Source organism: Choristoneura fumiferana, chromosome 3, assembly GCF_025370935.1.
Source record: "Choristoneura fumiferana chromosome 3, NRCan_CFum_1, whole genome shotgun sequence".
Taxonomy (NCBI): Eukaryota; Metazoa; Arthropoda; class Insecta; order Lepidoptera; family Tortricidae; genus Choristoneura; species Choristoneura fumiferana.
In genome coordinates, this window is record NC_133474.1 from 10,825,074 (window position 1) to 10,841,960 (window position 16,887).

General features: G+C 38.7%; 1 protein-coding gene across 2 annotated transcripts; it reads left to right on the plus strand.

Annotated features, from left to right (window-relative positions):
• The first annotated feature begins 30 nt into the window (after nucleotides 1–30).
• Kap3 (kinesin associated protein 3) lies at nucleotides 31–16,466 on the plus strand. 2 transcript variants are annotated; one of them, XM_074085574.1, is made up of 12 exons: nucleotides 31–243; nucleotides 719–897; nucleotides 1,402–1,640; nucleotides 1,997–2,561; nucleotides 2,658–2,758; nucleotides 3,054–3,299; nucleotides 3,661–3,835; nucleotides 6,319–6,546; nucleotides 6,857–6,975; nucleotides 8,640–8,784; nucleotides 14,507–14,579; nucleotides 16,293–16,466. In XM_074085574.1, the coding sequence occupies exons 2-12, from the start codon at nucleotides 741–743 to the stop codon at nucleotides 16,402–16,404; spliced, it is 2,160 nt and encodes a 719-aa protein (XP_073941675.1). In that variant the 5' UTR covers nucleotides 31–243; nucleotides 719–740; the 3' UTR covers nucleotides 16,405–16,466. The 2 variants fall into 2 exon arrangements, with proteins under 2 accessions (XP_073941675.1, XP_073941676.1); XM_074085575.1 differs by lacking the exon at nucleotides 31–243 and adding an exon at nucleotides 403–506.
• The last annotated feature ends 421 nt before the right edge of the window (nucleotides 16,467–16,887 follow it).

Here is a 16,887-nt window from a genome sequence, read left to right on the forward strand (position 1 = left end):
AGTTTCGTAGTAGCCCTGCTGATCACTGTCACTGTCAGTCCAATACAATACTCAATCCAAACTCAATCTCAAATCTCAATTGATCTCAATACATTGTGTCACAACATCAATATCAATACCACTTTTAGGGAAGAAAGATCGATAGTAATATTTTTGAAATTTTCGCACTAATTTTTATCAGTATTAAAGTTTTTATTTTTATTGAATAACAATTAATTATCATACCCTCTATAGCAAACAAGGGTGAGTACTTTAAGCTATTTTTTCCGTCTTTTAGCGACTGATCAGCAAAGTAGAAGAATAATCCTGAATCTGTAGTACCCATCTGTTTGATAATTGATAATTTTTAACTAAGTATTTGAGTTGAAATAACCAACCGCGCGTTAATAGTACTGCGCAGGACTAAAATACCAAGGTTACGTAGGCGTGTGGACGCGCCTCTTGGTCAGCAGCTGGACTAACTGCTTTTCAGTTCTTTTCTTCTTAAAAATTACTTAACAAAATACGTAGGCTCGAAATTACTTGTAAAATTATTTAAATCAAAATACAATTTAAGAAATAAAGCAAATCCTCACTGAAAACATGACCTTGTTCTGCATGAATAAATATTTAATACTTAAGATGTACAACTATGTGAAAGAATGCTTTATGAATCACTTCATATACCATGTAGTGAGGCTTATAGTGTGTGCCTCTAATATAATCTTAAACATTTCAGGTTTAATTGTTGTTAGGCTACCATGAGTCCAGTGGAAAGTGTTCCAGTAGCTGTCCTAAACAGTATTGATGACTATGTGGAATTGCTGTATGATGATATACCAGAGAAAATCAAAGGATCTGCATTAATCTTGCAGCTTGCTAGAAATCCTGACAATCTGATAGAATTAGCCAGAAATGGTATGCATATGTGACAATGTGAGAGCTTGGGAAACTAAAAGATGTTTTATAGCAATCTTTTTCAGTGTTACCCATTTTAATAAATAAGAATTAGTTAGTCCATTTTTGAATTATGGAAAATAAATATTCAATAACTTCTCTTATGTTCTCTGCCAATTTTTTATAAAAATAGGTGTTTTATTATTTTTTTGTGTAACTACAACTGTAATTAAAACTGTGTGAGTACCATCTTTTCAATAACTTCCCAAAGCAAAAAGTGTTTCCTCACTGTAAATTCAGTTCTGATGTTTAAATATTTTTCTGAGAATAAGTAAACAATCTTTTTTGTGTAAAAAAAAATAGTGGTTTGTATCAAAATTGCTTATGTATTCCTTATTACCTACTTTGGAATGTAACCTGCAGTTATATGTTACTCTTGATTCATCAGATAAATGATTAATCTGTTGTGAAAATAGTTAAGACACTTTTCAACTATTTCATTACATGCTTATTTTCCAATTACAGAAGCCTTATTGAGTGCCCTGTCAAGGGTGCTAAGAGAAGAGTGGAAAAGAAGCATAGAGTTGAGCACCAATATTGTTTATTCATTTTTCTGCTTTTCAACTTACAATGAATTCCACCCAATAATAATTCAATACAAAATCGGGTCTCTCTGTATGGATGTAATAGACTATGAGCTCAAAAGATATGACCAGTGGAAGGAAAAAGTGGAGGGCAAGAAGCAAGTTCCAACTCCTGATAAAGTAAGTGAAAATCCATACTAATATTATAAATGCGAAAGTGTGTTTGTCCGTCTTTGATGCCGTAACGGAGCGATGGATCAACATGATTTTTGGCATAGAGATAGTATGGGCCCGAGAGTGACATAGGCTACTTTATATCCCGGAAAAATTCACGTTCCCGAGGGAATTGCGCGCGATAACCGAATACCACGCGGGCGGAGCCGCGGGCAAAAGCTAGTAAAACATAAATAAAAGGATTTGTAAAATTATTTGGTGATTTTCTTAAATATTTTGTAGCTAAACCAATTTTCTGTGTAACCATTGTATGTATTCTATTCTGATTCTATTTCAAAAACCACAATTTATTATTTTCACAGAGTGAACCACCAAAGAGTCGCATTCCTGAGCCTAAACGACGCCCGAAATCCGGCACCTGGGCTGTAGCTGATGTCAACATTCAAAAAAGCCGCTCTCTAGTCTCCAGCTACCATGAAGACTTGTGTAACGCCTCTGATGAATGCCTTTCTAAAAATGATGAGGAACAAATGAAACGAAAACTAAAGACTCTCTCAAAAAGACAAGAACAGCTTCTTAGGGTAGCGTTTTACATGCTCCTTAATGTTGCAGATAATGTTAAAGTTGAGGAGAAAATGCACAAGAAAGATATTGTGGGACTCCTCATTGGAGCAATGGAAAGGCATTCCAACATTGATTTACTTATTCTAATTGTGTCATTCCTACAGAAACTTTCAATTTTTGTTGAAAATAAAAATAGCATGGCATCAAAGAATATCATTGAAAAATTGGCGCCCTTGCTCGAATCCCCTAATGCTGATTTAGTAAATGTCACACTGAAACTATTGTTCAATCTTACATTTGATACAAAAATGCGCAACAAAATAATCAAAATAGGCTTGCTGCAAAAGTTTATTAACTTCACAAGTGAGTTATATTTTTGATAAATTGTTGATGAAATACTTAGGTATGTCCAAAAAAAGTAATTAAGTCAATGCTCTAAACTGATAATTAATATTACAGGTGATGATAAACACATCAACTTGGCAATGAAAATCCTTTACCATCTGAGCATGGATGACCGAGTCAAGTTAATGTTCACACAATCTGACTGTGTCAAACTGGTGAGTGTCTGTATTTATTCTATAAAACTTTCTCAAAATCTGAGTCTTCTGCAGAATAGCAGCAGGCCACGTCATTTTCCGTTTTCAGTGAAGTGTCCTGCCTGGTCCTGAATAAGAAGGGATAAACCAGTTCAGGCCTACTACAAAGTGCAAAATTCGAACTTCGTATCTTGCCACCCTGCTGACGCTTCTATTATTTAATACGAGAGTGGGAGGGACGGTACGATACGAACTTCGGTTTTCGAATTTCATAGTAGCCCCCCTTGTTATTTGTAAATTTGAACTTTTATTCCAGTTGACAGACATGCTTCTGCTGAACGTGAGTAGTGAGAGTGAGATCGGCAGTGGCGGCGCGGGCACGACCGACGTGCTGCTGGCGCTGTGCGTGAACCTCGCATGGTGCGAGCGCGCGGCGCAGCAGATGGCCGCCGAAGGCCGGCTGAGGGAGCTCCTCACGCGCGCCTTCAGACATAAGAATACCATGCTCATGAAACTAGTCCGGAACCTGTCGCATCACGCGCCGAACAAACCCTTGTTTGTGGTACGTGCTATCATAAATCTTTCCTTATTAGGCAGAAGAATTTCGGCAAGCCGGTGGGAGTCGACTTGTATGAACCCTGTGCCACTGATCCTTACATTAGTAATAGATATTAATCTATTTCTCAGCTCTTCTCCATTAAACCACTGAACTGGTTAAGATGAAATTTGGTATGGAGATAGTTTGTGACCCTGGGAAGAATATAGGTTAGTTTTTATTCTTGAAACTTGCTAAGGTCTAGCGGGATAGCGATAAATAAATTCTCGGCAGACGAAGTCGCGTCGTCGTAATATTTTCTTGTGTTGTTTCGTGCTTTGGAAAGCATGCTTTGAGCATCCTTTCTCACAAGTGCAATGTTTTTTAGGAATTTGTTGGGGACATAGCGGGAGCGGTGACGAGCAACGACGCGGGCGAAGAGTTCGTAATCGAGTGCATCGGCACGTTGAGCAATATCCTCGATTTTAACACCAGCATCGACATCTATGCCGTCGTTGAGCGGTACAATCTCATACCGTGCATCATGAACATTTTGGATCCTGGTAAGAATGTCTTTAATCACGTATGTGTTACAAAATGTGAACTTTTAATAGAATGTTCAAATTATGGTTAAATATTGTGTAAATGTAATGTGATGAAGAGGTAATATTTACAAATTGCCTTCAAATTCTTCCGAAATATTTCAGAAGGTGGTTGGGTTAGTTTGACTGGACACCCCTGTAAATATTTTAGGGACTTTTTAATTGTGATTAACAAACGTTTTCATACATTGATGATGTTCAAAGCATTGATGTTACGGAGCTCCAATTCCGTTTGATATTAAACATCCGTTTTGGTTCCGGTTCCGTTACTTTTCAAACGGAAGTTTGTTTGCGGATGCTTAGAGCAGCGACTGGTCATGAGCAGCGTACATCAAAAACATACAAAGGGCTACCTACCTAGTTATGTAACGTTTCTGACACTTTGTATGCGAAAACTATCATTTGATTGTGATAGCGAGTGTCAGAAACGTTACGCAATAAACCCTCAGATTTAGTAGACCTTAACATCTCGTCCACCTATCACTCAGGCTCCGATTCTGGTCCCGGTTCCGTTTTCGGTTCCGATAAAACCACATACGTTACATCCCTGGTTCAAAGTGTACCGCATCAAAGGCAAGGCTACACTTCGAGTAAAAAACTTTGATGAAAAACTTTGCAGCGGCGTTCATTTTAACTAACCCAATAACCTCCTGAAATAATTCGAAAGAATTTGAAGACATCCTGTTAAACAGCTAACACTCCTATTTAAAAGAGAAAAAAACCGGCCAAGAGCGTGTAGGACACGCCCAAAACTACGTTCCGTAGCCATTACGAAAAAATTAAGTAATATTTCTTTAAGGATTACGTATTTTATACGGAATCTTACAAGTTTAGGTAAGTTATTTTATACCTTAAGGCTGCTATTTACCTACTCTTAAACTACTAATAATTCTCAAGCAAACTTAGCCGTTATAGTTTTCCTCGAAAGTTTGATATACTTACTACCATTCTGAATTTTTTCAAATGTTTTCCACCCCCCGGATTAGATTTTAGAGTGGGGAGAAGCTCGATTTTAATGAAAATTTGCACTTTAAAGTTGAATATTTCGCAAAAAAATCAATTAATCGAAAAATCGTCTTAGCAAACCCCTAATGGTTTTAAAAAACCTATCCAACGATACCTCTCACCTTTTTTATTGTACCATTTTGTCGGCATAGTTTGCAATATATATCCGTCCAAAATTACAGCTTTCTAGCATTGATAGTCCCTGAGCAAAGCCGTGGACGGACGGACAGACAGACAGACAGACATGGCGGAACTATTTTAAGGGTTGAATTTTGGCTCCGGAACCCTAAAAATGAAATGACTGTGCCACTATCTTTCTGCCATATTTTTGATGCTTCAACATGGCAACCAACAACTTCATACCTACGTAAAATTTTAGCAGATGGTTCATTATCATCATCATCTCATGCCTCAGCCTATACGTCCCACTGCTGGGCACAAGCTTCTCCTCCGAAAGAGAGGGCTTGGGCCGTAGTTCCCACGCAGACCCAGTGCGTATTAGGAACTTCACACACACCATTAATTTGCTTCACATGTTTTTGCAAGTTTCCTCATGATGTTTGTGTGGTAAATTTGATATGTACCTAATTGTGCACAAGAATTTCGATAAACTCCGAGGTGCAAGCCCGGATTTGAATCTACGATCCTCAGGTTGAGAGGCCATAGGCCAAACCAGGCTGTAGGTACAGTCGAGTTCATAAACTTGTGAGCAAAAATTTTTGATCAAAGGACCCCGGACCTAAAGTATGGAAAATGTGGTTTTAGTTACATAACCTGAGATTTTGATATTTATATGTCCTGCACAAAAGTGTCTAAAAAACTAAACTAAACTCTGAGAGGTACACGGAAAAAGGTAGCACCCTTAGAGTCATTTGATCAGAACTTTGAAATCTATAACATATGAAAATCTCAGGATATTTAACTGAAACCACATTTTCCATACTTTAGGTCCTGGGTCCTTTTTGCTCACAAGTTTATGAACTCGAATGTACCTACAGCTTACTACAGCTACATGATAGGAATGTAGGTAGTTGTCATACTCTAAATATCGGCTGAATGGTTTGTTATTGGCCTACAATGAGGGCTATCGCGTATGAATTCGCCGCTAGAGGCGCTAGTGTAGCGTGAGGTCTCTGAAATGTCAAATCTCATAGTTTTTGGGTGAGCTATGCGGGTTTATTTATAATTAGAATAATTTTGTGAATATTTTGCAATACCTGTAATTAATTATGGCAATTATGCGTTACGCGGCAATGAATGTCTGTGTTTTGAGACAGTTTCGGAATATAAACTTTGTTTTCACGCCCGTAATAACAGACTTTGAAAGCCACACTTAAAAACTTCACGCAACAGTGGCGACATCTAGAAAGACAAAAAACTATAGCCGTCATTGTTTCCACGGCAGCAGTCACTGTGAGGTAGGCGGTCTGTTTGTGCAGAGAGCAACAAAGACCCGGAGCTGGTGTTGGAGGGCGTGGTGCTGGCGGGCGCGCTGGCGGGCTGCGCGCGCGCGGCGCTGGCCCTGGCGCGCGCGGCCGCGCCCGACGCGCTGGTGGCCGCACTGCGCGCGCGACAGGCCGACGACGACCACGTGCTGCAGACCGTCGTCGCCTTCAGACAGCTGCTGGCGCACCCCGCCGCCGCAGAGTACCTGGTCACGCGCACAGGTCACCCATATAGTCTCTTGTTAAAAATTTCATTTTCTATAAAGCCTTTTGCTGACTGTAGTCTGTACTTTTTGTTGACTGTACAGTCGAGGAAACTGAATACCAGGGTGGAACCTTTTCATAACCAATTTCGCTATGATTTCTTTGGCAGATGTATGGGTTGTCAACATAACATTAGAGCACAAAGGTTCCACCCTGGTACGTGATTCCGTTTAAAAGGAAAGTTTTACACTTTTTCGAGTTATAATGTTATAATCAAATATCACGCGCAACAATGGTAATCCTCAACCTACATTTCTTTTTTTTACAGAAGCCCCGGCGTATCTCATTGATCTTATGCAAGATAAGAACGTTGAGATTCGAAAGATGTGCGACGCGTGCCTGGATATTATATCACAAATGCCGAACGACTGGGCGGCAAGGATCAAGGTAACTAGTGCTGTTTGATTTGCTCAACCATTATAACGTAGCCAGTATATCCTAAAATTCTGTACCACTATTTTATTTGCTCGATATGAGACTTAAATAAAATAGTACATTGTGTCTTAAGGGCGGTAAATAAGGAATTACGAACGAGAGTCTATTAGAAGCCCGAAGTCAAAGACTGAGGGCTTTAATGAGTCGATGTTGGTAATTCTAGTACTGCCCGTGCGACATACAACGTTTTTCATCACATTTGCGAGTAAAATTTTATATTTCTAAAAGAGAAAATATAATTCTTCCAAATATTGGCCTAAGGGCTGCGCTCTTGGCAGCGTCGCCCTCCCCCTCCCTCAGCATGCGCCTGAGCCGCGTGTGCATGTGGTCCTGCTGCTACGCCATGCGCAGCGCCATCAGTACGGGCACTGACTCATTTACCGACCTTGGGCTTCATGACAAGAAAATTTGTACGCGCAATGATTCATTTACCGACCACGGGTTTCACGACAAGCACATTAAGGTCGAGGGTTTTATTTGGGGGGTTGCAACCAAGGTAGCCTGCATGTTTCGACACTTTTTACGAGCAAGTGTGATGAAAATACTTTATTGTACATAAAACACAAAATAATACAAAAAGAAAACAACAAAATAAAGAGTACAAAGGCGAACTTCAATCTTCGTGGCATTTTTGATCTGTCATAGTGACTTTTCGCTCATCGACTTTCGATATACAAATTTCGATACACAACACAGATACTAAAGAAGATTCAAAATAGAGGAACACAATAGGCGGCCTTATGGTAAAGAGCGTTCTCTTCCAATTAACTTTCGAGCAGTTAAAAATGTGCAAAAGAAAAATTCAATGAAAACAACAAATAGTTAACAATTTCTAATTTAATTATTTCAGTTCTGTTTTTTTTTTTTCAATTTTATGTTGAAAGTCTGTTGTAGTGTGATTAACAAGTTTATAACACAACAACAGACAGATATATTATTTACTGTATAAAATAAATAGATTTTTTTTTCATATTTACTGGTTTTAAACTACTTCTTTTACAGTCAAAATATCCATTTGTATGCGTAAGAAGAACGCTCTACATTACATGATAAGTTTACGACAATCTAATTTAAAGTCTAATATATCGACATCATTTAGGTAGATTCGATAAGTGAGAAATTTAATAATAATAATTAATTTCTAAAAATCATAGACATCAGCAACATACAAAGTAAATATCTGGCAGACCCCAAACTAGGCAGAGCCTGTATCTTAGGGCCGTAGAGTGCACTATACTATATAACGATTATCTTATCTGCAAATCACTATGACAGATCAAAAGTGCCACGAAAATTCCGCTCTCTGGTACTGAGCTTGTGTTTTTTTTTATTGAGCTTTGGCCACCATGCAGTACCGTCAGCTTAAAAAGGATATGTTAAGTATTGTTAAGCCAGTCTTTTCAATCTAATCTAACTTAAGGGGGTCGCAGTATCTTTCAAATACTCTAACTGTTATTGTGTATGATCATTCAATGTTTATATTATCATCAACGTAAGATAATACAAATAAAAATAAGTGTAAGTGGAGGGTCGCCAAATATTTTTGAAACCAAGGGGGGCCGTGTCCTGAAAAAGTTTGAGTAACACTGCGTTAAGCTAATGTGTTCTGTGGTAAGGTCGAGCGGTTCCGCTGCCATAACGGGCAGTGGCTGTCTGTGGTGGAGAGCCTGGGCGCGGAGGGCGGCGCCGGCGACGCGCCCGACGACCTGCCGCCGTACCTGTCGGCCGAGTACCTCACCACACACCGCCTCGCCACCTCTGGTACGTGTACAATACAATTACAATCTAATACCTTTAAACAAGCAATTCTTGTATATATATAAATATATTTCGGGGATCTCGATAACGGCTCCAACGATTTCGATGAAAGGTATGTAGGGGTTTTCGGGGATGAAAAATCGATCTAACTTGGTCTTATCTCTGGGAAAACGATAGTTGCCGAGTTTTAGCCCGAGCAAAGCTTGGTCGCCCTGGTACTGACTCTTTATTGAACACCGACACATAGTAAGGAGTACAGAAATCACAGGTTATAGAGATTTATTTTTGTGTAGTACTGCAGATACGTTTTTCTTTCCATAGAGCAGCCACACAACTCGCGTGCGTGTCGCATTTGTTTCGCGTTTGTTTCGATACAATCGTTCGTCGACGGTGCGTTTAAAAAACACGGTATGCAAAGGCCCTTATGATAATTCGGAAGTTGATACCATAAACCGACCCACACTAAAGTAGTAAACTTAATACCTAATGATTAAAAAAAAAAGATTAAATAATGTAACTCGGACAGTCAGTCAGTCAGTTGTGTAAAAAAAATTAGAAAACTACTGAGAATCTTTTTTCCCAGTTGTCCGTAGTGCGAACATATGGAAATAGGAATTCCCACTTCGCACTCGCCGCGGCAATAAGTACACAATAGTGAGAATTGAATTTAGGGGAATTATTCCCAGGAGTTGGTGTGTGAAGAACGGGGTGTGGACAACTAGGAATAGCCCCATAATGCGATTAGTCGATTCTGCACGTCAACGTTCTATGCGTCTTAATGACGTACAAAACAGCATACTGTTAAGGTCGTTTGTCACGGTCAGCTAGGCACTACGGTAGATGACGTTAGTGTTCAAAACCCACGTTTTTTTATAAATTAATGTGCATAACGCCAATAGCGTGAAATTTGAAATATATCCTACCAAGTTTCAGATGTATTTTAATTTAGAGAATACTTTCACTTCAACGCTGCAGTTTCGACTGAGATATTTTCGCATACATGCTTGTAATTTGTTGTAAACAAAAGTCTCTGCTAATTTCGCTGTCATGATCAGAGAGCAGATTAGCCTAGTTGCATTAGGCGAGAGTTTATCCTACGCACAGCTTAGGAAGTTCGGGTTCAAACCTGTTGTGAAATTAAGCTTTTCTGTTTTTTTAGGGTTCCGTACTTCAAAAGGAAAAATCGGAACCCTTAATACTGAGGTCTACTGTCCCTTGGAGCTGTGAAAAACTCAAACTTCTAAGCCAACGCAATCAAAAGTTCCAGCCGTTTATGCTGCAAATTTCCGCAAATTTTCGAAACTCGCAAGGGAATCAAAACCTACAGGGTACTTCCCGTGAACTCAGAATATTGAAATTTGGTATGAAGGTAGCTATTATAACACAACCAAATAGAAAAGTCTGAAAATCTTGATTTTTTATGTCTGTCTGTAAATATCAATGACCCATATAATCTGATCCCACACTGCGTACATTCTTAAGAGTAGGGCTCTGCATACACTGGATGTATTATACTCACTCGGAAAAAGCGAGAAATATCTTCAAGACACGATTCCAGTTTACTTACATACCTATAAATATGCACGGAACACTCGGTGCGCGAGTCCGACTCGCACATGACCGGTTTTTTTTTAAATAGTTATCTCAATTAATGATGTTAAGGGGGCTCGACTTCCATACTAATTTATTTACACAATCATGTGCGCTTGAAATAATAATTTGAAACTAAAATCACATCTATTGACGTTTATTTTGTTCTCTGTTTGAGGCATTTTTTATTTGCCCAAAGAAAGCTTTTGATTAATAGCTTAATCTAGATGATTATTTTAGTTCATTTTTATCAATATGTGAGTGGACGGCAACCGTATCCAGTGGCGTAGCTACCAAGGGGCTAGGCGTGGCAGTGCCCCGGGGCCCTCAAGCTCAGGGGGCCCTCGAAATTCTGCTTTATAGCTGATGATAAAGTTGCTTAGCATTTTTAAAGTATTTGTATATATAATGATTTTACTTCAAAAAACCTTACCAGTTTTGATAGCAGTGGGCCCCATTTTTTTTATTTGCCCCAGGGCCCTAGGTTACCTAGCTACGCCACTGACCGTATCGTACGCCAACGGCTCGATTAGTAGTGTGCGTTGAGTGAGGCGATGTTGTCAACTCGCCGCCTAAGCGGCGATGCCAGATTTCGTTTGATTTGTCTGATCAAAATCACATAATTACCATTTTGAAGCGCGTTTCCCTTTTTCTTCAATATTTTTGCTGGCCATAGGTACAAAGTCCGTCGGTCAAAAGAATGAAGCGCAACGAACAAATGCATTGCCAATTCTTTGTATTTTCGACAGAAATTAGAAAGAAAATCACATAACATGAACGTATTAACAAATAAGTACGGAAAATTGCATTAACGGATTGTAAATTAGTAGACAAAGGCTGCATGGCTTGTGGCTTTAGCTTTTTCAATAAGATAAAATAAAAATAAAAAACCGGCCAAGAGCGTGTCGGACACGCCCAAGATAGGTTTCCGTAGCCATTACGAAAAAAATCAAGTAATATGTTATAACACAATTAAAACACTACAGTCTTAAAATGTATTACCAGAAAAAGAGCTTATCTTCACGGCACATGCGTCCCTTTGTTGAGAAGCGCAGTTTTTCGGCAATAACTCAAAAACGGTATATCCGATCTTGTTGAAACCAATGTTCGTTAAAAGTATTTATTAAGCGTTACCTTTCCATATTTTTTGGACAAACGGTTTACAAGATAGCGAGGGGGACACAATTTTTCCTACTTTGGGAGCGATTATTTCTGGAAAACTTCACTTAATCAAAAAAGTTTTTGAGAAACCTTACCATCTTTTCAAAAGAGCTGTCGAACTATGTGCCACACGTTGCAGCGAGTTAAAAAAAATCTTTTTTTTTTTTTTTTTTTTTTTTTTCAATTTCTGTTACGTGTATGGATGCCCCCATACCAACCCCTATAAATATTTATTTAACTACAAAACTAAATAGCGGCTTTGACAAGACATCTGTAGTTAGTTCATCTTGTAGTTTTCGAGTAAAATGCCTGTGACAAACGAACGGACGGACAGACAGACAGACGGACCTGTTAAGTTCGCCTTTACAAGTCAAGGAACCGAAATACGTACCAGGGTGAAACCTTTTCATATCCAATTTCGCTGTGATTCTTTGGCAGATGTATGGGATGTCAACATGACATTAGTAGCACATTGGTTCCACCCTAGTACGTGATTCATTTTCCTTGACCGTAACTCAACGTTTATTTATTTGCTTGTCGTCAAGCCCAAGGTCGGTAAATGAGTGCCCGTACTGATACTGCTGCGCGCGCTGCTGCAGGCCCACCTGCTGGGCTACTACGAAACTCGAAATTCGTGTCGTGCGGTCCCTTTGACACTTATACTATATAATACGAGAGCGAGAGAGAGACGGTACGATACGAACTTCGAGTTTCGTAGTAGCCCAGCTGCACACGCACGTTGCGGCGCATGCTACGGAAGGGGGAGGGTGGCGCTACCAAGAGCGCAGCCTAAGTATCGCCAATATCTGGAAGAATTATATTTTTTCTTTTAGAAGTATAAAATTTTACTCGCAAATGTGATGAAAAACATTGTATGTCGCACGGGCGGTACTAGAATTACGAACATCGACTCATTAAAGCCCGAAGTCAGACTCTCGTTCGTAATTCCTTATTTACCGCCCTTAAGACACAATGTACTATTATTTATTACAATAAAGAGTTTACATACATGCATACATACTATGAGAAAATTAGTCATAATCATTATCCCTATACATACATACAGGCCTTCTCTCACAATGAGGGCTTGGGCGTTATTTTTAACGCAGGCCCAGTGTGAATTGAAATATAGCACACAACATTAATTATTTTGCAGGTTTGTGTACGTGTCTTTACAATATTTTCCTTCAACGAAAAACACGTGAAAATATCAAATTAGACTAATCGCACCTTTAAAATTAAACTGAAATTAAAATTTAACCATATTGTGTTTTATTTAAGTTTATTTTGGAACTATGAATATTTCGAATTGTTTCAGTTTAATTATAAAGGTGCGACTTGTTTATTTTTATTTCAAATTTAATTGGTTGGGTAGTAATCGAAGGTTCTTTTGAACAACAAATAAAAAAGTCCATCACTAATTCAGTTTTTATTTATTTATTTATATCGATCAATCAAATTAGCCCACATACAACCACTGCTGAGTAAAGGCCTCTTGCATTTTCACGCCACTTTCCCAGTCTTGTGCCAGTCTCATACACAGCTTACCAGCCGACAATGTATGTTTTGACAGTGTTTTTCACTCTGTATTCATTTTCATTCCAACTCAGACGGGCAATTTTATAATAATTATTTCTATATTACCATCACCGTCATTATCATCATATCATATCAGCCACAGGACGTTCACCGGTGGACTTTAGGCCTCCCCCATATTTTCCCGTGTTGCCAATACTCGCCACGCTTGATAAGCGGGTTGACGAGCGCAGTATAGGATGTGGGGGGTTGCTTGGAAAACGCTGCTGCCCATCTTCTGATATTATCCCTCAGCCGATTTCTACGGCACCCACGGGGGGTGGTGGAAGTTGTATGTTGTACTTAGCCTCTACTGTACTTACTTTTTAATTTCCTTATAATGCGTCTTTTTCGAGACCAGAGTATTGATGGTTTATGTAATTTTTTCGATAAGTTCGTGGCTCCATAGTTTCCAATGTGAATTATAATTCAGTTCAATTCTTGAAGATATAACTACATTCACATTATAGATTATAGATAATGATAATCCCGCCAATTTCGAGGACAAATTACGATAATTTAATTTAGGAAAAAATGACTCCATTAGTTTATACAATGTCATGACAACAAACGAACAAAAAATTACGATTTGACAAGTGAGAAGTGAGATTTTTTATTTTTATTTTATCTTAAGGAAAAAGCTAAAGCCATAGGCCGCCATCAAGGGGAATAATAATAATATCTAAAGCCACAAGCCATACAGCCTTTGTTTGATTTTATCACTACTAATTTATAATCTGTTAATGCAATTTTCCGTAAGTACTTATTTGTTAATATGTTCATGTTATGTAATTTTCTTCCTAATTTCTGTCGGGAATCCAAAGAATTGACAATACATTTGTTCGTTGCGCTTCAGTCTTTTGACTGACGGGCTTTGTACCTATGGCCAGCAAAAATATTTTAAAAAAGGGAAACGCGCTTTTAAATGGTAATTTATGTGATTTTGATCAGACAAATCAAACGAAATCTGGCAACGCCGCTTGGCAAGGAATTGTCGGCGAATTGACAACGTAGCCTCAACGCACACTACTAATGGAGCCGTTGGCGTACGATACTGTCGCCATCCACTCACATATTGACAAAAATTAACTAAAATAATCATCTAGATTAAGCTATTAATCAAAAGCTTTCTTTAGGTAAATAAAAAATGCCTCAAATAAAAAACAAAGTAAACGTCAACAGATGTGGTTTTAGTTTCAAATTATTCTTTCAAGCGCACATGATTATGTAAATAAATGAGTATGGAAGTCGTGCCACCTTAATGCAAAGCGGCTCATTCCAGCCTAACTTTAACGCATAAAATGATTGTAGATTTGACATATGTGACAAAATATTTAGCCACTAATACTAATTTAAATACCACTTAAGTATGTAATAATTTGAACTTGCTTTTTTTCAGACTCCCAAATATCTCTCAACGACGATTCGGATAGTCTGTCGGGTGAAGAGGATATCAATCGCGTTAACGGCAGGTTAGTATTATCAATCAAGTCGAGATTAGAATACGATTGACCACATAATATGTCGTTTTTAAATTAATACATGAAATGACATTGTCAAAGGCAAAGTCTGCAGGTACCTACATGAAAGTACTTATTTCAGTACGAAGAAGTTCTCAAGCTTGGGCAAAACATAAATAGTGTTATTATCTAATATTTAAATTATATTACGACTAGCGGAGCCGGCAGACGTTGTCCTGCCCGAAAAAACACTACATTAAAATTATGATAACATACTAACAACAGCGCCTTTTTAGGGTTCTGTAGTCAACTAGGAACCCTTATAGTTTCGCCATGTCTGTCTGTCTGTCTGTCCGTTCGCGGCTAAGCTCAGAGACGGTTAGTACTAGAAAGCTGTAATTTGGCATGAATATACTTATCATGATTGGTTTTTTTGGAGTCTTTTTGTACTTTTTATTTCAACCCCAAATTTGTTACTTTTACGGTCATCCCGTGAAAACCACATCGAAAATACAAACTGCGACATGGTTTCACAGAAAAACCAATCATAATTTGATTGCTTAGTAGCGACATCTCTTGGGTGAGCGGTAAGTTCCGAAAAAATGTTGACGTCTCTCGATGAGAGCTAAACATAGATGTCGCTAGTGCTGCTGCTTAAGTAGCGTACCTAGTAGGAAAAAAGCAACCTGGGATATGTGTGCATAGGAGAAATTTGTGTCTAGACTCCTGTCCAACGGTGGTGTAGGGGTTGTAGGGGTGCACGGAGCACGGAATGCTGAGGACCTGAGTTCGATTCCCAGCGCTGGTCTCTTTCTGGTTATTCTGTGCATCCATGTCTCAGTTTGTATTTTCTATACAGGGTGGCCCAATTATATCGGTCAGTATGGGAAAGTCTGAAACTATACGACATACGAAAATTTCTTCTTAGGAACCATGACATCGATTTTAATAACAAAAAAAAACTGCATTCATGCATTTTAAAAAAAAACCTGTACTCAGCTCGGGAATCAAACCCGGTTGTTTTGAAAAAAAAAACTTACACTACTTCTATTTAGATATCGATTGTGTACGTCTTAAGAAGTAAATGTGTCCATGAAACATTATGTCTAAAATTGTTCTAAAATTTACAAACAACACCTCTTAGGCCTCCATACACCGACAGCGGTATGGTGATCTTAAGTTTCAATACAAAATTAATGTTCACTTTGTTCGTTCGTTCAGTTCGTTTACAGTCAAACAGTCACCGTACAGTCTACCCTCATCTTGCAGCTGGCAACAGAGAGCTGCCCGACCCGCCGCATATGCATTGCTACAATTCGCACCGACTACTCGGCGCTTTCTATCTACATGCCCCGCATATACCCCACTTACTCAGACAGCTGCATCGGAGCAGTCGCATTATGGTCAAAACAACTGCAAAGGACTGCTTGCTGCTTGGGTCAGTCGTCGAGGTCGAGCAGTTGACTCCAACCGCGACACGACCGCTCCCGTGCAGCCGGCAACAACGACTTCTACAGGCAGAGGTCGGAATCGACTTCAACCCAACTGCTCTATGCAGTCCTTGTGCATTTGTGTTCAACCGCAACAGGACTGCTCTCATTCAGCCAGTCGAGCTGTTCGAGCATCCTCTTTGTATTTTATGAACGAAGTTAAGGACCTATTTCACCGCATAAAACATTAAAAAACTATTAGAGGACAGTGATATATGAGTTTTTTTTTTTGCAGAAGTACGGCAGATAATCGTACGGAAGAGTTGTATGGGACTACCGATTTGTTGACTGAGAAGGCTACCGAAAACGACGCAATATACACAAATGATCTCAAAGTATTTTCTTAAGCTGTTGATATTTATAGGTACAAAATATATGCAGCAGCTGTAATAAATAATGTAAGATATTATATAGCATTATTTCTCGCACATTAATCTCGCGTTGTTTAGCTGGTTTTGATCCTACGTTTTGATCATCCATAATAGGGCATATTTGCTTTGGCTCTGCGCAGGGGGCGACACTAACGCCAACCCATCATAATGTCAGTTCTCTGAGGTCAGTTCTCTTTATATTTTGTCGCCATGACAGATCATGACCAAAGAGTATTAGTACCTATAGAAATCGTGATAATATATATATTTTTTTAATATCATGTTAGTAACATGATATTTTACATCGATACGATATGATAGAGCTATATTTCCAAAAAATTAATTGAAATAATACGATTTTATGGCATTTAAGACATACTCGAAAAACTGTTTAGGGTTTTGTGCTAGTGCTGCACGCTGACGGGAGAAAAATTTATTAATATTCCTATTACCAAGCAT